At 35.8% G+C, this 24,226-nt stretch overlaps 1 protein-coding gene across 1 annotated transcript in view; it reads right to left on the bottom strand.

Annotated features, from left to right (window-relative positions):
• The window catches only part of CSMD3 (CUB and Sushi multiple domains 3), a 740,574-nt gene that overhangs the window by 306,518 nt on the left and 409,830 nt on the right, over positions 1 to 24,226 (bottom strand). Inside the window, exons 13-16 of the mRNA XM_080381544.1 lie at positions 22,035 to 22,217; positions 20,582 to 20,908; positions 14,358 to 14,552; positions 3,938 to 4,076 (exon numbers count right to left, since the gene is read on the bottom strand). Of these exons, the coding sequence (XP_080237670.1) occupies positions 3,938 to 4,076; positions 14,358 to 14,552; positions 20,582 to 20,908; positions 22,035 to 22,217 (844 nt within the window). The remainder of the gene's footprint in view (positions 1 to 3,937; positions 4,077 to 14,357; positions 14,553 to 20,581; positions 20,909 to 22,034; positions 22,218 to 24,226) is intronic.

Here is a 24,226-nt window from a genome sequence, read left to right as displayed (position 1 = left end):
CTGTATTGCAGTATTTATGTCCCAAGAGGCTGCACCCAAAGATCTAAAGGAATCTGGTGAAAGATGAGAAGCCAAATTAAACCTCCAAACCCTGTGCTTTCTTTTATCCACGTCCCATTCATATGAAATAACATAGAAAAGAGCACAGAAATAAAGTAAAAGGGAGTTACAGAAACAAAGAAGGAGAAAGGAAAATTTCTTTTTTTCCCACCTGAACACACAATGACATTTTACTAAAAAGCTGCTAGGTAGTAACTTGCTTTTTCCAGTACTTCCTTTTCCCACTAATTAATATAAAACAGAAGCAATCTTGGAACCAATCACTTAGTCTTGCTCTGCTTTCTTAGTTCCTTTATCAAAAGCATAATTGAGACAGAAAGTGTAAAGAGGCATTGACCTCACAGATACAAAACAACTATCAGGCCAGTCAAGACATGATGAAACTGAGTCTTCAAGGACATTACAGAAATCCTCTCGTAAGTACTTGTTGCTCAATGACTACATACAACATCACAAACAGCTAAAAAATAAGATGAAAAAAATGTGTAAGCACCCAAGAAAAAAATGTAAGCACACGTTTTTAGTGAGGTAAACAGAAAGAAATTTGAAGAGGCAATTATATGCAATGCATTTGCTTAGCTCTTTGGCTCAGAAAAGTGAGCGATTAAAATTTAATTTATAAGGGTGATGTTTATATGATTTTTTTCCTTGGATACCTTTCCTCTGGATGCTCAGTTTATCTGATACATTTACATATCACCTAGTTATTCCCTGATGTCAGAAAACAGTAGGGATTTATAGGAAACTGAATAAAAAATACTTTGTGTTCATGTAAGACCACTCCAGTGTTCCTTCCTACTTGTCACTATTCTCAAATTAACCTGGATGGCTTCACTGTTATGTGAAGTGTATTCTTATGGACGACTCACAAAAATTTGTTCAAGCAGAAAAGAGTGAAACAAGCTTGAACACAGGAGGTGACACACTTTTTTTATCTTATTTGAACAGAAAAAGCTGCTTTAATATTTACAACATGCATCTTTGTTTCTAAGAGACTGCTGCACAGTGCATACTCATTAGTCAAATGTGACTAGTACTCCAATCAGTAGTTTGCTGATTAACATCCCTAGCATTTAAATACTCATAATTAGGCCTCATGATAAACACTTCATTACAATGAAGAATGGCACTTGCATTTCTCACTTCTATCATTTCAATTCAGCATAACAAGCTACTGATTCATAACAATTATCCAACAGATTATCTATCATAGCTATGCCTGTACAACAGGAGTAAACTCCTTAAGGTATACATGCATGATCATAAAACAAAATATGAAAAAGTTATTATGACACCTCTGAAAAGGCAAAAATTAATAGTTATAATTATTTGCCTTGTCTGTAGATCACTTTATTTCCACCTACATGTCTGGCTCCATGACACAGGAACACTTCAGCATACAGTCATAGAATGCCGTACGTGGCACATATGCAATCGTTTAAGACAGAAACCATAGGAAAATGGGAGATTAAAAAGAATTAAACTACTGTCCAAGTGATAAACTGATGTAATGGTAAAGGTATCACTCTGTGGGAAGTATGTATGGGTAAGAACTCTTCTCTTCCTCTTAAAAAATCCAGAAAGAAAGGATGTAAAGATTTTAGACATAATATAACTGTTTTGCCCTGGCTGAGAAATTAAAGATCTTTCCAGTAACTACATCTATTGTGCAAGTCTTACTGTTGGCACCAAGAAAGGCTAGAGAAAGAATCTTTATTTTTCAAGAACTGGGCAAAATACAACCTTTAAAAAAAAATCATATAGGAAAGTCATTTAGCTATAGTTTTAAAAGCACATATTTCAACAAAATTACCCTTCTGCCTTAAAGTCCAGCTGAAGATTTGCAAGCAGAAAGAGCAGAACAAGGACAGTCAGGTTAGAACAAGTCTTTAGAAGAAGCCAAAATAACAAATGCCTCAGAAATTAAATTTAAATTATGTGAAAAATAATAAAGTCTAAGTAAAAAACCTAACTTCAGTTCTTTCCAAAATGTTTTCTTTTTGTACGCTATAAAGATTATTACATAAACCAAACAATCAAACTTTTTCTTTCTACCCAAACATGTAATTTTATATCTAAGTGCATTTTTGTGAACATACATAGATGTATTTTTACACTTACTCCTGCATAGAAACACATAAGCATACACGCACTTATATGTATGTAAGGCCTCTCTGGGCTGCTGCAACTGAGCAATATGCATATCAGTACAATTTATGGCAAGTGACAAAAGTGTTCAAAAACGAGCAGCAATGCAAAAACAAGTGTCATAATGTCATAATGAGATTATCTTATAAAGAAGATAGAAGTGCTCTGTGATATAAAGAGACCACACCTTGTTCTTACTGCTCTTATCTACAAAAGTAATAGAGGTTGTGCAATTTTATGACAAAAGGTTAACACATTAGAAACAAAAAGTTACACAGGAGACTCAGATTTCATGAAACTCAGGTGCAAAGGAGGAAAAAAACAGCTAGTACAGAAATTTGCAGATAGAGACAAATGTTTTTCACTTTGAAATGACTGTCCCCATCAAATGTGCAGTTGAAAATGATCAATTAAAAACCTGAAATTATATTTTTATTTTAAAAACTTGAGTTAATGAAAGTTCCAAAATTTTTATTTTTTTATTTGATTTACAGGACATTAAAGAACACTGATTTTTTTTTCTAATTTTGAACAAATATGAGTTTGACTAATTTCTGCAAGAGGGAGTTATTCACTTCTCTTTTGTATTTTAATAAGTAAAAATTTACTAAACCTACATTTTAAGCTAATATACAGTACTAGTAATTTTGGAAGACTATCTTTCATTTGAGATTAAAGATTGAAAATACCTTTGAAGTGTCCATATCACCTGTCCTTCGATTCTATTGAACGTCTTGTGAACAGTTTGTTATAGGTGTATGTTATAGTACTAGAGAAGTTTTTACAAATCTTATTACAATGAGAAATTTTGATAGAAGATGGTAATTTTCATACCCTGCTAATAATTTCTGAATTGTATTAAAATGAAGTGATATTGTCTCTTTTATGTTGAGTGTGACCAAGCGTAGTCAATGCTGCATAAATAGCAACTGAAAAGTACTTGCATGATATTTGCGCACTATAACTTTGATCAAAGGCCCTTTTTTTACCAGATCATTATCTAACCTTTTAATATTTACAACTAAAAAGAATCTGAAACATCCTTGAATATATGTAGAATACATAGCATTTTTTTAATTACATTTTTTGTTATGCTTTCCTATAAACGCATTTAAATGAATGCCCATGTCTTGCTATGATGAGAAAGTCCTCCAGTACATTTCAATCCCTGGAATCAGGAAGGGACCTAAGTAACAGGCAGTAATATAGGAAAAGCAGAATGCTGCAGTAATTTGGGGAAATGGGAATTCCACCCTGACAGCAAACAGTCCTTTCTCAAAAAGGTCAGCTGTTTTGATAATTATTCAAAGTAGATAAATTTAGTTCAGTTTTCATGGTTGATTTGGATTTTCAGAGTTGAAGATTTCATGGTTTTGAGAGAAAAAAATACTTCATAATTCATCATAGCAATACAGTTACAAGCAATGAAACATTAGCATGAAACATGCTAATCTTTAAACACTGATAAAATTTTTAACTGGGCCAGACAGGGTTAAATATATGCAAAAGGGTAAGAATTTCAAAAACTTTTCAGTGCATCAAAGTAGAAATTATACTGAAGATAAAATTTATTCTCTGAAGGTAGTAAGATGTTTTGGAAAATGCTATCTGATAATACAATTACTTGGGCTTAAATATAGTGCAAATTAATGTTATGGCAGAGCTAATAAAACTCCTGCTTCTGGGTAAAACCTGGAAAATATTAAATAAGAGAAACATTAGCCGAGACCTTTCAAATGTAATTTTGATAGAGTGTCCTGGTTCAGCTTCTATCACCCACTCACAATTCAAGGAATCTTTATAATACCCTGGCCAGCCTGGAGAGAGGATTACTCCACTTGGAGATGAAAAATGCCCACCACATGGAGCTAAAAATGAAACAAAGAGAAAGGTATAATAACATAGACTTATTATATGTAATTCATATTTATCATTTTCAATACAGGACATCTATAATGAACAAATTTAAAAAATCTAGTTGCAGGAGGATGCAACAAGGCTTCAAAGCTGACAAATACTGTGGGGTTCAGAATTAAATGGAGACAACTGAATTATGTACAATAAACTGTTCGATAATTTCTGACAAAGCTTTTTTACTGTATTCTTACAGGTATAATCTATTTTCCTATAATAAAGAACGTACAGCAAAACACAGTGTTTAAAAAGCATCATTACCTCCACTTTTAATTGTGAACACAGAGATTTGAAAAACTTGCAAAAGTTTCAGTTGAGTATCAAGCTAGAAACTAGTGATTATGTTTTTTAACTTTGACATGAACCCAGTCATACCACAAAGATTTCGCTTGTCATGTTGGCAGTTCAAATTCCTCATTCATGAAAAGACATACTTACCATTCGTACAAGATCAGTTAATATTTTTGAAACACGTGAGAAATATAGATTAAATACTGTAATATACATATCTGCAAGAAGAATTACTAGAAATAACATGTACTTTTTCTCTCAGAGATATTGAGCAAATATAAGCTGAAAAAAGTGTTAAAAGATAATTGAAACTGAAGCTGTTGGTAATCATGTTTAAAATTTTTCAATGGTTTACTGACACTTTAATTACAGGAATAATCTCTCCAGCTGTAGGTATTACAAAGATGATGAGCATTTTTTTTAATAACAATTCCTCTTAAATAGTTGAAGAGAATCTTGTGCAGAATGAGGGAACTTTGCATTAGCTGATCAATGTCAAGACAGTCATCGAGCAAAACAGATTCTGAGAAGTACTAATTATGTTTGACATGCTGATTTTCGCTATGGAGAGTGCTAGTCTATCCCATAGATGGTATAATCTCACAGGTAGGAAGAGTAAGAACTGTAAAACCAATACTGCTAAAGGACAAATCTTTTAGCTTTAAGTCTTGTGAAGCTCAGTGCAGATTTTAATTTCATGCATGAATGCAAACCCATTACATCTAATGGATTTACATGTGTATGTAATGACAAGTGCATGTGTCGTCAGACTTTTATGACATCATCTTCTCCTCAGTACTATGGACGGGTGAGGAAAAGACCATGGGAATGCTTGGCATGGTTTTGTTTATTTATTTTCAGTAGGTGACTGATATTCCCTAAATAGAGAAATTAATTAACAGAGTTATCTTGAATTCCAGACATCTAAGAAATGCAGTAATTCTATTGCTAGAAGTATTAACATTTTCAAAATGGGTAACAAGTTTTAATGCTTTTCTAGCAATTTAAAATATCTAGGACATCTTATGAACTGAATGCATATTCATTGTTGTAAACTGAAGATATATTGCTCAGCACAAGTGCAAATACCTCAAAAGACCATGTCTGTGTAGCTTTCTATATATTTTTTATGCACATATATGAAAACACTAAACATATCTATATACACAAATATACAAAAGTCTCCTTGATACACAGGAGACAAGACAGAAAAGTAACTTATCTCTGAATAAATTTTCCTCTAGAAGACTAACGTAAGTTTTTCTTGAGTTACAATCTTACATATCAAATAACTAATTTCAACTATCTATTCCGGGGGGGGGGGGGGGGGGAGGGGAAAAAAAACAAACCACAAAATACTTGACTCTAAACCCAACTTCTTAAATCATGGAAGTGCTTGCAAATTGCTGTTCTTTAGTGAAACCAGCCACTTCAGTAAAAACTGTCGCAAGTAGAGACATTTAGTAAATTGGGGGTTTAAACTATTATTTTATTTATTTATTTAAACTAAAATGGATTATGTAGAATCTTAAGTATTGAAAAGAGACTTGGGAATAATGCTATTAAAAAAGATTTTTCACAGTTGCTCTGACTTGCATGAGTAAGCATTACTTGTGACCTTATAAATAGACCTAACCAGGCATTCTCTGCTGAAAATACATAAGAACCTGATAAGGTATTACATCCTATTGTAGGGAAAAAGAAAGTCTAGAAAAATAGGACAGTATGAGTTGACTTTCACTAGGATACCATAACACAATAGCATAAACTTGTAAAGCCTTATTTAGCATACCAGATTATAATTTAGAACCTGTGTAATATAAACTGTTATTTATTTTCTGCAACAAATACATTTTCTGTGACCATCAACAAAGCAACATTTAAAAGAGGAAAGCATTACACAAAACATTCTCAAACTGGTGACCAAAGTTGCAAATGATGAGCAGCCTATAATTTATTTATTAGGAATTGCTCACTGTTTTATGGAAGATGAAACTGCAAAATGTATTAGCCACTCAAATCAAATTTGACATTAAAATTAATTTTTCTGTCATAAAATGTTTTTGATCATACCTATAAATATGTCCTCAATGTCAGGCAAAGAAGAAAACAAGCAACATACATTTCAGTGCCTTACACAGGCAGGCAGAAGCAAAATTCATTTATACTAAGCCATGAAGAAGTGGATAGCACCTTTTGTAGACAGTGTTAAATCATACAAAACAGACAGTAAAATTGAACCATTTACATAGCTCTCTTTTCCATTACCATCTGTTGTGCGGTACATATGTGCACTGATGCAACCTGGGTGAGAAAGATTCATTTGTCAAGAGTTAACAGTATCAAACACTGGACATCCCTTATTCTAGACAAAGTCCTAATAAAGCTACCCATTTTTCCTCTGTTGTATAAATAAGAATTGAACTTACTAGATAAGTAGATGTTCCCGATCCAGCTTAAGAATAATCAAGCCATAGTTTTATACCTCACTATATCCCCTCGTAGAGGAGGATATGGTTTTCAGAAGACTCAAAACAATTACTTACTCTTTTTTAGCTATATTTTCACAAAATGTCAAAAATCTGGCCATACTAATTCCACACCTGAAGGGAGGGCACTGTACTCTGTAGAACAGAACTTTTTAACACAACTGAGAAGAAAAGGTATCAACAAGTAGATTCTAAGCTGCAAACTCCAGTAGAAAGTGTCACAATGAATGCCTTGGGGTTGAATGAAGAGACCAGGGTTAAACCAAGGATGTTTGTCACCTCTAATCTTATCTCTTGCATGTGGGTATGTGCCAAGAGTGGGATTTCTTCATTTGTACAAATAGAGAAGAACATGAACTTCAGTGTCTCTGTGTATGTGCATATATACATATAAACTTTATTATAAATAATAATGAAGTAACCATATGGTAACTTATAGACACTAGGAAAACACAATGTCTAGTGTGCTTAAATACTTCGTTGGTTCTAATGAATCTTGGTGTAAATACATTACCCTATAGAACTATAAATGCATGACAGAACTATTGTTATCATGAGCTTCTTTGCTTAATTGCTAATTAAGGATTTGATCCAGCCCAAATTTGTTTTGGTGAACTTCGCAGGATCTGAAGCCTCAGGGACAAAACACATTTTCTAAAGGAAAATCTTACAGGATTGGTTTTTCTTTTTTTTCTTTTACATACTTGTTTCTTTTTAGTTTTATGACAGTTTTCTAAACAAATTCACCAAATGACCCTGTATTTCACAAAGCCTCAAAATTCACACACAGCTGACAGAATCAAGCTGGAAATTTTCCCCTGGATTACATTTTGTAAACTGAAGGATGAGCTTTCATTGTTTCTTTGCCAGGCTGTCCGGGGTTTGTCTGGGATATAATTTATTTTCTTCCTAGTAGCTGGTGCAGTGCTGTGTTTTGGATTTAGTGTGAGAACTATGTTGATAGCACACTGATGGTTTTGGTTGTGCTAGGTGGTATTTATATTGGATCAAGGACTTCTCAATTTCTTGGGCCCTGCCAGTGAGAGGTCTGGAGGGGCATGGTAGATTTGGGGAACACAGCCGGGACAGCTGATCTGGGCTGGCCAGCGTGATATTCCATACCACATAACATCATGCTGAGTATGTATAAGCTGGAGGAAGAAGAAGAAAGGGGGCGCTCAGCATTATGGTGTTTGTCTTCTCAAGTAACTGTTACGCGGGATGGAGCCCAACTTTTCTGGCCCTTTACCAAAACACTTCAATACTTACTTCCAAAGCAAAAGATATCTGTCAGGAGACCTTCTGAAGATGATGAGAGATGAATGGATTGAAAGCATTCCTGCAGAGAGATCCTGGGGGTATCAGTGGATGAACAATTGGACACAAGCTGGCCATGTGTGCTTGCAGCCAAGAAAGCAAATTATACCCTGGGCTGTGCAAAAAGAAGCATGGCCGGCAGTTCGAGGAAGGTGATTTTCCCCCTCTGTTTTGCTCTTGTGAGAGCCCACTTTGAGTACTGCATTCAGCTGTGGGGTCCTCAGCACAAGAAGGACATGGACCTGTTAGAGCAAGTTAGGAGGGCCACAAAAACGATCAGAGGGATGGAACACCTATCCTATGAAGAAAGGCTAAGAGATTTGTGGTTGTTCAGCCCAGAGAAAAGCAAGCTACAGGGAGACCTTATTATGGCCTTTCAATATTTAAAGAGGGCTTACAAGAAAGACAGACTTTTCATCAAGGCCTGTAGTGCTAGGACAAAGGATAACAGCTTTAAATGGAAAGAGTGTAGATTTACATTGGATATAAGGAAGAATTTTTTGTGATGAGGTTGGTGAGACACTGGAACAGGTGGCCTAAAGGAGTCTGGATGCCCCATCACTGGAAGTGTTCAATGTCAAGCTGCACAGGGCTTTGAAGAATCTGATTTAGTGGAAGGTATCCCTGCTCATGGTGAGGGGACTGGACTAGATGACCTTTGAAGGTCCCTTCCAACCCAAACCATTCTATGAACACATAAAGTTACTGCTGGAAAGGTGGAGTCATGCAAATTACTACTGCATATAGATTTAATACAGACTTGATCCAGTTTCCTGTGAAGACAAGGGACAGCCTTCAACTGATTTCATAATGAATTGGTCAGAAACTCAGGACTTTGCCTACTGGGAGTGGGAGGGAGGATAGAAAAATAGTTCTGCTCCACTAGCAGAATTTATTTAGGAGTTTACCTAAACAAGCACATGACCTGATCTATGAATACACAGCCAGCTTTTGAACATCACCAAGGAAGGACACTTCACAAGCTCCATGGGCAACCTATGTTAGTGCTTGGTCACCCACACAGTAAAAAAGCTTTTCCTGATGCTCAGATGGAACCTCCTGTATTTCAGTTTGTTACCATTACTTCTGGCCCTGTAACTGGACACCACTGAAAAGAGTCTCTCTGGCTCCACTTCCTTTGCACCCTCTCTTCAGGTATTAAAATACATTTATAAGATCCCCCACTGAGCCATCTCTTCTCCAAGCTAAACAGTCCCACCTCTCTCAGTCTTTCCTCAGAGGAGAGATGCTTGAAATGTTAATATTTTTTGTGGCCCTTCACTGAACTTCCTTTTGTATGTCTAAGCCTTTTTTGCACTGAGGAGTCCAGGACTGGACAGAAACTCCAGGTGTGGCCTCACCAGTACTCTGGGTAGAGGGGAAAGATCAGATCCCTCAGCCTGCATCCCATGATGTCATAAGCCCTCTTTGCAGCAAGGGCACATGTTTAACTTGGTGTCCACCAGGATCCCCAGGGCCTTTTCTGCAAAGCTGCTTTCCAGCTGGGTGTCTCCCACCATGTATCAGTACATAGCCTTGCTCCTTCCCAGGTGCAGGGCTTTGCACCTCCCCTTGTTAAAATTCCTGAGGTTCCTATTAGCCTATTTCTCTAACCTGATAAGGCTCCTCTGGATGGCAGCACAACCCTCTGGCATATCAGCCACTCCTCCCAGTTTTGTGTTGTGGCAAACTTGGTGAGTATAGTCTACCCATTCACCAATATAACTATTTATGAATGCAATTATCAGAAAATGCTGAACTTTTTCAATTACTAACATCATGTAATTATCCATTTAGACAGACAGCAGAAGCATCTCACTTTGCAGGAAGAGAAAGCTGCACCATAAGTTTTCATAATACCACTGTTCCAGTGGACATTACGCGTACAAGGCTACACAAGGAAAATAAATAAGCTACATTGTGTATCAAAAAAAGTTGGAAAGGCCTTACTGTACTGTTGACAGGCACATGTCTCTACTAAAACCAGTGTGAAAAATACAATGTTTTCTCTCAATGCCATTGCTATTCCTTAAATTTATCTTTTTTCTTTTTTTTTTTTTTTTTTTCCTTCATCCAATATAGTTTGTAAAGCATTTTGGTTGCTCATTTTGACAAGTAGCACAGTATATAACATTGTCTATACGATTTCGGACCTCTCCATTACAAAAATATATTAATTTTTCTCTCTTTAACACATATTCAAATTGAAAATCATGAATTATCATACGTTTGTCTGATCTTCACTTTTCTCAGTGGATTATCAAGTTCCTATGATAAAATGATGAACAGTTGTAAAGGAGTAGTTTGTATTTTTAAGGACATAATAGCCGATCTTTCTCCTACTGTGTAGGAAAAAAAGGGTTTCTAAAAGTTATATAAAGTTCAGAATTCAATATGTTGCAAATATTTCTAAATATGCAGATTCAGACTTTTTTTCCCCCTCAGTGATGGTTTTAAAATAGCGATTTGCTCACCTTTTTATTTAAAAGTCCCTTTTTCATACTACCTTCAGCAAACAATACCACTAAAACAATAAGATATTTAAACTCATATTCACCTCAGCAACCAAAAGGTTAACTCTCTAGCATTTATCATCCCTACATTTTATTGTATATAACCACTTATACATATTCATAATACATATGGAGCCTATAAACTACAAAATACATCAAGAATAGGAATACCAGATGGCCTTATTCTAAGCCAGTATGGTACCATATTTGGAATACAGTATTGTGAAACTCATACAAAGCTCCATTTTCTCATAAAACTTACATGAAACTATTAAAGATTATCTCTGGAATACAAAAACTGTAACTAACTGCAAAAAAACTTCTATTAATATTATATTAAAAATAATGCCTGTTATAAGATTGCATAACTTAGAAGTAATTTCTATTTGTGTTTGGGATCTGACAACAATATAGTGTTTTGCTGTTGGTTTGGGGTTTTTTAAATGAACATCCTTCTTACCCTTCCCCTGATTATGGTTCTTCCTGATGCCTACAGTGCAAGATTCAATAGATCTTTTTATTTGACTTTCATCATCACGCGCTGTTTTCCTAGACCAATCAGTCCTTCCCTTCAGAATATCTGAGTGACTGGGCTTACCTTAAAGTGCCTTGTTTTTCAGAAAACAAAACTCTCCAGTCATGTTACCTAAGAATTGTTTCCCTGACCTTTTTTATATTGATTTTCAGCCCCTGTTCTTTGTTTCAGTTCAATTTGATGGTTACTTGGCAGATTCATACCCCTTGTTAGAGTGTTACAGACAAAACAGTAGAAATACAACATAACTAGAGGTTGTCATCAAGCAAATCTCTTTGACAAGCTCAGGTCTATGCCAAATACTGAAAGACAATCTTAGCCTGATCTAAGAATTCTCACAAAGCTATTTCTATTCATTTCTTTGTATAGTAAGGTGCAGGGGTTGAGGCAGGAAATTTTTGTATGTGAGTATGAAGAAATCTTTGAGGATGACAGGCTAATCACTGAACATCTTGTAGATTCATAGCTTTAGACCCTTTTTTCAAGAGCTTATCACCCATGTAACAGAACAGCAGGATATTAGGTGTTACAGGAGTTATGCAGGACGAAGGTTAGAGCTGCAGCACAGGCATAACAGCATAGTATTACCAGAGATTATGGGAAAGTCTACTATATAACCCTCACACAAAAAGGATGAAAGGCATAAGAACAGGAATCCCGAATTCAAAAACATCAGGGAACAGCGAAAGTAGGGCTTCCCACCCCCCCCACCCACCCCCCCCACCCACCCCCCCACCCCCCCCACCCCCGAGTTAGTGTCTTCAAAGACAGAGCATCATCCAACTCCACCCGAATAAGGTGAGAAGGACTGGACTGTGACAGCAAAAGGGTCTGGTGACAGCTAAGTGAGCATCAGATGAGTGCAATTTGATGAGCATGAGCACCCTGAGATCAGCAGAGAACAGGGCTGGAGACCAGCACTCTGGTGGCATTGCTGCGGCAGGGATCAACACCCCCAGGCTGAGCTGAAATGGGATCCTGTGCCATGGGCAGGGCTGGAAGGAAGCCCCAGCAGAGCCTGGTCAGGATGGCCCTCAAAAATGAGTATGCTGACCTTATCCATCCACATCACATTTATTATTAAACGGGTCTCTCCTATATATTGTAATAGTTGACATCTCTGCAGTGGAAGGAAAACTGCACAGCAGTCACATTCAGTGGCTCATAAGTCAGTGTGTGGAGTTTGTGTCTTTGACTTGATAAACATGACAATGAAATTATGAGGTGTGTAAGGCAAGTAAATATCACCTTATATGGAATGATGTGTTACAGGCAAATGTGTACATAGTCAATAGAAATTCTGAACATCCCAGCAGACTAAATTACATTATTAGATTAAAAATATTTTCATTTGTCTACAAATCTTATGTTAAATTAAAAAAATATATCTAATTCTACAGTTGATAAACACATCTAATTCAAATACACCAGTGGTCCAATCTCTAGGATTCCAATCTATGTTTCATCAGACCACTTATTGATCAGACTGTTTTCTGCACGGACAGGTATTGTACAATATTCCAATTAATCTGAATTATTAATGTAACATTGAAAATGCAACTCTATATTTTTTTTAAGCAATGTTATAAATGAACCTTAAAATAAATCAAGGGCATTACAGCATATACTAATCTTGTCTAGGGAAACTGACCCACCTTATAGCTATGAAATGATAACTTATCAGAAGAGTAAACTGGATGCACAGTTTGTTATAAGTAGTCACAGTCATGTATTAAAATCAAGCAAATTTTGTTAAGAAGGCAGTTACATAGTGAAAATAAGAGCTAAGCTTTTATTTAAAATAAAAACTAGCAAACTATAAATCAGAGATTATATCATTATTAAATCATTTAAAAAAAAAAAAAAAAAAGAAAACATTGCCAGCAACTAATAATTCTTTTTTTTTTTCCTTTTTGGTGAAGCAATCTTAAAAAAGACAATTAAGCAAAAATTATATTTTTATATCTATTAGTATAAACAAGTCAAAGGAAATAAGCGTAACACTGTGCTTTAGTGGTTGTGATGTATGGAAGTATTTAATTTCTATAAATATGAAGATCAATTGCTACAAGAACCTTCCCCAGCCTAGGTGTCACTGTGGACAGAGGAAACGTAAGCAATGCACCAGATTGCTAAAACCTTTCAAATAGTTTTAAATATCATAGCTTAAGATCTGAAAAGAGATCAACATCTTCATTTTGATCCAATATTGTATCAAAAATATCACTTAACTCTCAAATTTAAATTGTTCATCTGTCTGAAGTAGGAAGTTAATAGCTGTATTTTGAAGAAAACCTATATGGAACTGCGTGAAAATAATTTAAAAAACACAACACAAAATAAAACAAAACAAAAATCACAGGTTCTTGACTGCTCTAAGAATTTTCAGTGACAAGCTGAACAAGAGCCTTAATGAGATTTAAAATCAAAGTTGAAGAACAGAAACCTTCAATATGCTAAAATAAGTTTCAATGAAAACAGAAGGTTTTTCTTATGTTCTTCTTCCCTGCTATTTCATTCTCCCAGATATTAACAAGGCCAATCATGATACTGATTGGAATGGAATTCAAAAATGCAGAGATGAGTATTAGTGGTGCATTGCTAGCACTGAAGCTCATTGCTTTAAACAGATTCTCAAATTGGACAAATACATGCTTTAAAAAGAATTTTAAAAAAAGACAGGAGTGATCCTTTCAAAGATAAAACGTCTTTGGGAAATTGTAGTTCCACCAGTGCCAATTGAGAGCTATCTGAAAGTATGAACAGAGTAAACTATTCCCATTCCAGTCCTAATAGGTTTCTCAGATGAGCCTTCACTGTTACAGAGGTTATATAGCAGTGCTCACATTACTGATGTTTATGACAATTTTTTCTGTGTTTTTCTTCTGTTTTTATAACTGCTATGAGAAAAAGCTGCTCCTGCAAACAGGTTTATAAAAAAAGCTTATGCCTCACTAGACTCCTTTATTAAGGACTAGGTTTTACAGGAGTTATGCACAATCCCTTTGCAAAAATCTGAACTTCATTTGGTGACCACTTACAAGACATTACAGGAAGTTTTCCTGGATCAGAAAGAAATATTACACATACCTCCACACTTAGGAATCGGTCCACTCCACATTACTTTTCCATCCATTAACATGCAAGTAATCGTTTCAGTTCCTTGTGTTTTAATAAATCCTTCCTCACATATAACAGAAATTGAGCTCCCCAGTTGAAAGTTGTCTCCAAAACGCCGAGCATTGATTGGCACTCCAGGATCAGGGCACTCATTATGCCCAAATGCTTTAGAAAAAAAAAAAGAAGGGGTGGGGGGAAATAGTGTGTTAACTCTTGCAAGTAAGATGACATTCTTCAGATTTTATTCTGCTAGTAAGAAAATACAAAACATATTAGGAAACAATAAGAAACAAAAGCTTGACTAACAGCAGAACATGTGAACTAGTATAAAATTTGCTTAAAATATAATAAAGTACACCTGCATGAATCTTAGAATGGATGTTACTGCTGGCAGATTTCAGTGATGGCTAAGTTCTCCTTTCCAACAGCCCATCTTATCCAATGTTACAATGGGCCAGAAGCATCCATCAGAAGGGCCGGGCAAGCATCTACGATATCATAACTTAGTCACCTTCTGTATTTTCAATTCACCGTCACAACCATTCAAGCCATACTGACCTCAGCATTCCTGGTATTGCCATAGCCTATTTTGTTTCCTGTACTGAAAGCCAGTGAACAGCTATAAAAGGGGTGATGCTGGTAATGAAACAAAACCCCTGAAACTTTAACCATATCATTATGTTTAAGGTCAAAGAAATTACTAGTATGTATAAATCCTTCCAGAATTTCAAGTTTATCTATGGGCAAATTAAACAAATTGTATTTTCCTTGTACATATATAGATACTATAACAAAGATAGTCCATGTCTTCTACTACAGAATATAGCTTACACTGGGAGAACAAAGAAGCTCATCTTCCACCAGAAGTGAGCAAAGTCATATTTATAGCAAAATCATTAGAAGATATGTATTAATTAGTCAGTATATTTTGATTTTTTTATTTATTAAGAAGAAAATTGCACATAAATGTTAGAATTTTTTAAATTTTGAATTTTCAGAGAGAAAAAAGTATTACAAGCACAATATCCACCACCCTCATATAGGATGACTGCAAATTATATCTTCATTAATAGATTTACATATGGAGACATCAGAAAGGACTATGTCCTAAAAAAGTAATTTCCACAATATTTTTCCATAGTTTTACTAATATTTCTGCTAGATAAAACATATCCAAGGTCCCCCATAAATTTTTCAACATCTAATATTTCATTAAGTTAGCAGAAAGACTTCTCAGCTGTTGTCTTACAGAAATATTAAGAATCATAATAACAGACTAGAGAAAGCATTCATTGGCATTTTGACTTAGGAAATGCCACGTATATTGAAAATGAAAATAGTGGGTTTTTTTGAAGAGTTGTCTATCATTTGAGGATAGCATTAAAAAATGAAACAATCCCATACTTCTTCATAGGGCTTACAAAACTTTCATAGGGGTTACAAAAATGTTTTCAATACTTTATGCACAGTCACCACTTTTAGCGAGTGGATTGACTGCATGTAGATAAACTTTGACTTCAGGTATAGCTTGGTTGTGTGTGACACCAGTTTATTTAGGCTGTAAAATCAACCCATCACTCTATATTTCAGCTCAGGAACTTGGAGTTGTGGCTGCTCCTGCTATGGAAGCAACTGTACTGTATAGGATGGCTATGGGAGGCAAAAGAGTGAAAGACAACTCTTCCCAACAACAGCAGTCACTTTCTTAGCCTAGCCTAGCTGCAGTTACATTATCTGATGAGTAAAATTCAGTCTGGCTATACTTCAGAAAAGTTTCATAGTGGAGCTGTAATATTATATACAAACCTTCCTAAAAATATTAATATTTTAACCATCATCAATAATTCAAGAAACCATTGAAAAGTTCCTTATGCAATACTATATGTAAAGAGGAGATCCAATCTTCCTGGCATATATACTCATCAACTATCATGATTGCACAGCTACTTTAAGTAGTATTTGGAAAAAAGCCAGGCAGCATAATATTAGCACAGGGTGATGGTGAAGAGCTTTTAGTTCTAATATTAACTGAGAAGTATGTTAAAACCTACATTTTGCATTAAAAAAAATAAAATGTGAAGGGGAGGAACTGCAGAGATCTCAAGAGATAGAAAGCAGGAACGAAGCTAACCATAACTCATCTGGTCTGGTCTGCTTTGAAAAGTCCTTGGAAATACTGCCAGAAAAGAGTGGCCCACTGGCACGATTGTTTTGGTGGATTGCCCTATCAAGAGTTTTAGCTGATAAGTCTAGCAATAGCTTTGAAGTAAATGTAACCATTTCAGAGGAAAATATCACAGAAGAAACAAAAGTTAAGATCATTTCAAATAGTAAAGAGATACTTCATTAAAAAAAAATATCTTGAAAAATTGTTCTAAGCCAGGTAAACAACTCTCAGGTTATTCAGTACCATCACATGTAAACTCATACTGCTGTGTAGTACATAACAGTTTGAAGAATTCTATCCTGGGAAGTACTGAGACTGAGAAGCGTACCAGAAGGGAGCACCAGCAAAAATGTGCTGTGATGGACATACTCTATCACAGCAATAAGACAGACTAAGGCAGTCTTTGGATATAAAACCAGCATCTAGGATTCTCAGTGTCTTGGACTACGGAGCTAAAAATCACTCGAGTCATTAGCCTGATGTCAGAGTCCCACAGTTTGACTTTTGGCATGCTGCCATGTAGTCCATAGGTTTGTAACTTAAACTATTATGGAAAGATTACTTCTGTAATTTATCAGATTGCAGCTGTCCTTACTGAAGAAAGATTAAGACATATTTTCTGGGGTTATTTTTGCTTTTGTAAGTAGATTTTAACTACAGAGTTTAACAAATTCATACACACCTCCATCTTAAACATAGCCATAAAAAGAAATAAAAATAAATGTGTTAAGCTACTCAAATATAGGAAACACTTCCTTAAAATAATTATTTTCAGAGCGGGTGGGCTTCATTATGCAACTGGTAAAAGTTAGTATTGCATTGTTACTTCTTTAAAAAAATAATGTATGCACTAATAATACCAAACATTACAGATTTAAGTGACTGTTAATTAAAAGATATCATAAACAGACTAGCACATGCCCAAAGACACCGGCAAATTTTTTAAAAGTCTAGAGTTTTTTCTGATAACTGTATTTATATGGTACTGAAATATTAAAACTGATGTCTTGACAATGTTTGATTAATTGTAATTAAAAATAAATTAAATAAAAAAATCCTAAATATCAGGATTATTCCATACTAATCATCTGTATCTTTAATTTTGACTTTAAATCCAACTTCAATTAACCTGTATTTAGTTCTATTTCTGCAAAATGTAATGACTTGAGAATATCCATTGAAAGGCCTAATTTTTATCCAATAAGACTGCCTTAGACTCTCCAACAATAACTTTTTTCTCATCACTAGATTTAGCACACCACAATGAAACCTTAAAGTAGTAAAAAGAACTCTTATAAATGTTAAAAGGACTAGAAACAGAAGAAAGCATAGAGCAAATGTTACAATTTCTGTTAAGAAACATGGATTCAGTATCCCATTTTCATTATAACTGATTTTATATTTCAATAGCACTGAATAACCCCAGACTTTCCAGTATTTAGTTATGGTACTAAGATACCTATCTACAGCTCAAAGTTTAGTTTGCAGTGATGACTGGTAGCTATAAAAAACTACAAGAAAACACCACATTTTCTTCATGCTTACATACTACATTTGTGAGAAACTGCCTGGGGATGAAGCAGCTAAGGTAGAGGCCTGGGAGCTGAAACATAAGACAATATTGGGGGAAAAAAAACTTATTTACACAGTAATCTGGCGTCAGCTTCTCTCTCTCCTTTTCAGATAGCAAGATTTAAGCTGTCTGAAGAAATACTTCTCTGAAAGACTGACAAAGTAAACCAAAATAAAACAGAGAGAAACAAAAAAGATGGAGAGGTCAACTATGATGCAAGGTAGAGAGCCACAGGGGAATTTAGTCCTTGCACTTCTATGACAATAATATTAATTATTAACATTCCTTTGAGAAAAATGTGGCGTCTGGGTCTTTCAATTACCAAGCTCACTAAATCTTATTTGATTTTTGGTTTAATGGATTTTTTAATATATTTTTTCATAGTAAAACATCTTCAACAATAAAGACTATTTTTCTCATAAAGTCAAGCATGTAACACATTCTTCTGGTAAGGAGAGATGTGGGTACACAGCTCTCCTTCAAATCATGCAGTCAAAAATTCACTGACATTCCAAGTAAGCCTCTGGAATTCGCATACACTTGGGTGTTAGGGAGAAGCACAGGAATGGCACTCATGACATCAGAATTTTGGGAATATCAAAATATCCACCATCTTTTCCCTATTTTGTCTACCTGTTGGCATGGAAAACTACTTTGCTACCTCTACCATCAGAAACAAAAAAAAAAAGAGAAAAAAAATCTGTGAGGTGGGGCAGCACTGGCTGGAGGATGTGATAATCACCCCGATAGCCACTCTCTCATCCCTACCATCCTACCCTCCTACTATCCCCTACCATCTACACATAGTTGCAAGTCTGACACCTTAGGCATTTTCGCCCCTTCCAATTTCCTTCCAGCTCCCCAAAAGGAACAACCTGGGTAAACCTAGTCCTTCTCACTTCAGTGTTCAGGTGGCAAAATTTGATTTTGCATATGCTCCCAGGAAAGCTTCATGCTATATTTTTCAGTGTTATTCAGGGTGTGGGTTTACATATTGCATCATCATGTCTGCCCTAGCTGGGAACATATCCTGCTGGACTTTGGTGTGGGATAAATGCCAAATAGTTTGATAGCAATACAACCGAGGCAGTTCTTCATATGTCTTTCAGAAAAAATGCAAGGATTTTGCCTACAAAAAGCAAGGTGAATAAGTGCTAATGGTATCTAGTAGTGGAGAAGATATTTAATGTCACCTTCAATTATTATGCTGTCAGGAAATGTAGAACCAAGTAGTAAATGTGGAGCTATATATGTTTTTCATTAGTTTCAACCTCTTCATCTCCCCCAGGATCAAACCAAGTGAAATATACAGAACTACATTTTAACAGGAGAATCTCTGGTTCTGTGTAATAGATGAACTAAATACAAAAGGTGACAGAAGATGCTGGTTTCCCTTCCAAAAGCTACAAATATGTAGGTACAATTCAGAGTGCTCAAGAAAGAAGCCCAACTACTATTTACTGCAGTTGCTCTGAATGTCAGTCTAGAAATTTCTCCCCCCCTGCCCCATGGCTGTTTTACAGCTCCAAGTTAAAAGTGTATTGATCAGGATATAATAACATGAACTTACCTCCAGCCTATATACAAGCATACCAAGCCAAAGTAATTTAAAACAGTATTTAAGTATTCTTTTTAACATTGTAATGTAGTAGCCAGGCATAACATACAAGCTTTTTACATAAGCATGTAAGCAATTTGGTTGTCAAAAGGCAAAGACAGACAGGTGTAGCTGCACATAGAAGTCACCCAAGTAGCAAAGAATTGCTAAACAAAAGACAAGATAAGCACAAGAGACTGCAAATAGGCCAGGCATCATCCTGAATACAAAAGGATGACTGGCAAGACAAAAAAGAACAAGGTAAGTAGTACCAGAACAGTAGACCTCCTTTTCTGGGAGTAGAAAAAATAGCTTAAAATCATCAGCCATAAAGAAGGTAAAACACAGAAAGAGAAGAGGAGCCTATTGCGCTTTGACTTCTCTTATCAGAGCTCCTACTGCTGCCCACATTAACAGTAGTGACTAGGAGCTAGCATGGACTGCAGCCATCAGCTCCAGAGGATTACATACTTCCACAGCTAAGCTAACATATTTGTATTCAAGATTAACAGTTTTGTACTTATAATGATGGTAATCAATGTTATGTAGGATTTAACCAACAGCACAAAGTGTGCTTTTAACAAATTTAGTAAAGTTTCAAACCACCCTGATTTGCCAGTCTTCTAAACACTCCCATCATAATGCTTTCTAATGCAGTAAATTATAAACATACACATATTTTCAGCCCTAGCACTGTATTTGAAAGACAATCTAAACAGCTAAATTAGGTATTTGTAGGCATATAGCATTTATTTGCAGACGTATTATCATAGTGTCATTTTTAAATACACGTAACTCTCGTAAACTGTATGTGGAAAATGAAACACACACATACAATAAAAATTACTCTTACTCACTGTTATAAGTGATGTTAAATCCACGTCCTGACATTGAATGGTCAGCTTGAAATTCCAGACGCAAAATATGACCATTACTGGTAAGGTGGGAAGGAACTTCAGCACCAGTAAATGTTCCTATTATAGGGGAATCTGGAGAGTCACCATCTTTAACTGCAAGGAAGTCAAACTGAGATTCCAAGTCAAAGTCATTAAAAGAGAGATGGATTCGGCTCCCTGGGTCTGAAATTATTGTCCAGATACAGTTTAAATTATTCCCATATCCCTCTGGATAATCAGGTGAGAGAACTGTTCCCATTGGTGCAGTGAAATTGGAAAGGCAAGGAACTGCCAAAAAAAAGAGAGAAGGAAATTAGATAATAGAATAAAACATTTCAATAAGGAACTATTTTATTATTAGGTTTTTGTAAGAGATGCTTAAACTTGCTGATTACCTCAACTCAATAATTCAATATTTGTTATGATCTGTGAAGGCAGTGAGAAGGTGGGGGGTTTTGTTTTTGGTTTTGGGTGTTTTTTTTTACCTCTTTATTCCCTTACCCTTAATAAAACTACCTCCCAAACAGAGTCCCCAAGTAACAAAGATCATCCTTGTTGCATTGGAAGCCCACAGCAGTCCTTAAAATTTACGCATGTTCAACAATCCTTAATCACTTGGAACCACTTATTTTCTCCTTTAGGGAACTGTTTAGATGAGCAGACCTCTCACTGAGCACATTAAAGAGGCAGAAAGTCAATAGCACCCTTATCTTTTGTTGTTCACACAAAACACAAGAAATTAACTAGCCTCAGAGAGACAACAAAGTTTTCTGGTTATCAGGATAATATTTTATATTCAACTTTTTCAGTTAAGCCACATGAAATTGAGTTGCAGGGATGAAAGCAACTGATTGCAATCAATATATTTGATCTGCACTATTTTAGTGGAAAAGTTAAGAAAAGTGTTGCCACAAATACATCTCACATCATTGGTTTTACTTATGCTGTACAATGCAACTGTAAGAGCTATAAATGTCTATGATCATTTAAGTACTAAAACACATTAATATATAATACATGGGGCAAAAAAAGTAAATAATTTAAACCTTTGATTACAATTCAGCAACTTCTAATCTAAGGAAATGTGTAAGTGTGGCTATAAACAGTGTATCATACATACAAAATCTACAGAGTCCTATAAAAAAGCCAATAATAAAACATTATATCAAATTACATAAAGATAACTGTTTTAATAGTTGCTAGTAAAAGAAAGAAAGTATTTTAGCAGTTCTAGAGCCTGTCTTGGCCATAATCATTAGGGTAATCCACCACTGAATTAAAGTAAATTTATCCTGTCATCAGATTTATTTGCATTGTGCTAACTCTACAATCAATTACACAAATTATGACATATAAGAAAAAACATCATAATGTTATGTTTTAAAAAGAATAATAAAAAATATTTGGTACATACAAATACAGATTGGTATGTTCGCAGACCACTGGTTATTTTCTTGGCAAATGATAGATTTCTCTCCAATTAATTCAAATCCAAACTGACACTCAAACCTTAAAACATCACGGTTTGAAAATCCATCCCCTTCTCTGATACCATACAATGGTGTTCCAGGATCCCCACAGCTTTCCTTTTCAATTTCTGTTGAAACAAATAAGCAATTTATTTCTAAAATAATAAAACAAATTCCTTGTGTGTGTATATGGTCACATCTAGATAATAACTATACGTTGTTATAAGCAAATGGAAATCATCTACATAAGTTGCTGAAACGCATGACTGAGTTTGATTCTATACTCCAGCTTCTTAAGGATGAAATCAGAATTTCTGACATCTTTGAGTTAACAGAGTACTTGAACTTAAAAGGATATGAGAAAAGTATTCCTACTTTATTTTGTAAAAATTTAGGGAATAGCAACATTAAATAAATTATCACTTTAGTACATGAGTGTTTATAACTAGCAACACAGACAAGCACCCCACTATGTAAGTACTCAATGTTCCTTACAGCTTAAATTAATGAACCAATGACATAGCAAAAAAAGGGAGTAGTGACACAAACAGAATTTCTCAGAGTCAAAAGAAAGCTATACATAAATATATAAATATTCATACACATTTATATACACGCTATTATATATACATGCAAAAATAACTTCGCTATACAGAAATAACATTTTACCTCAGTACGCTTAACTGCAAGGTATCTGAATTATTCTTTCCTATTTCTAGAATTGTTACAGCTACAATATTCTAGCAAATTATATACTCTACTGAACTTTCACTGGCAGAAGTGTGGAAGGATCTTCTAAAAAGCATTTTCACCCATATGCATATCACAGGCTTACAGGGCAATTAAAGCTGGAATCAGAATGGTTTGGGATGGAAGGGACATTAAAGATCATCTAGTTCCAACTGCCCTGCCATTGGCAGGGACACCTTCCACTAGACCAGGTTGCTCAAAGCCCCAGCCAACCTGACCTTGAACCACTTCCAGGGATTGGGCATCCACAACTTCTCCAGGCAACCTCTTCCAATATCTCACCACTTTCATTATGAAAAATGTCTTCCTTATATCCAATGCAATTCTATCCTCTTTCAGTTTAAAACCAGTTACCCTTCTTCCTATCACTACACTCACTGATAAAGTGTCCCTCCTTATCTTTTCTGTAGCCCCCCTTGAAGTAATGGAAGGCCACTATAAGGTCTCCCTGAAGCCTTCTCTTCTCCAGGCTGTACAACCACAACTCAACCTGTCCTCATATGCAAAGTGCTCCAGCCCCCTGACCATCTTTGTGGCCCTCCTCTGGATCCCTCCAACAGGTCCCTGTCCTTCTTGTGTCAGGTACCCCAGAGTTGAACACAGTACTCCAAGTGGGGTCTCACAAGGATATAGTAGAGGGGGAGAGTCACCACCCTTGACCTGCTGGTCACACTTCTTTTGAGGCAGCCCAGTATGTGATTCACTTTCTGGACTGTAAGTACGCATTGCTGGCTCATGTTCAGTTTTTCATCTACCAATACCCATAAGACCTTCTTCTCAGGGGTGCTCTCAATCCACTCTTTCCCCAGCCTGCATTTGTGCTTGGGATTGCCCTGACCGATGTGCAGGACCTTCCACTTGGCCTTGTTGAACTTAATGAGGTGTGCACAGGCCCACCTCTCATCTCAAGCCTATCAAGGTCCCTCTGGATGGTACCCCTTCATTCTAGAGTATGAACCATACAACTCAGCTTGACGTCACCCACAAACTTGCTGAGGGTGTACTCAATCTCACTGTCCATGTTACTAACAAAAATGACAATGGTCCCACTACAGACCCCTGAGGGACAACACTTGTCATTGGTCTCCACTTGGACATCGAGCCATTGACTCTTTGAGTGTGACCACCCAGCCAATTCTTTATCCACAGAGTCGTCCATCTGTCAAATACATGTCTCTGATTTAAGAGACAAGGATGTCTTGTGGGACAGTGTCAAATGCTTTGCGCAAGTCCGGGCAGATGGTGTCGGTTGCTCTTCTCTCATCCACTACTGCTGTAACACCATCATATAAGGCCACCAGATTTGTCAGGCACAATGTGCCCTTAGTGAAGCCTGTTGGCTATCACCAATTACTTCTCTGTCCTTCATATGTCTAGGTTCCAGGAG

Source organism: Falco punctatus, assembly GCF_963210335.1.
Source record: "Falco punctatus genome assembly, chromosome: 3".
NCBI lineage: Eukaryota > Metazoa > Chordata > Aves > Falconiformes > Falconidae > Falco > Falco punctatus.
The sequence above is the reverse complement of the archived record's forward strand: the minus strand, read 5'-3'. Positions and strand labels throughout refer to the sequence as shown.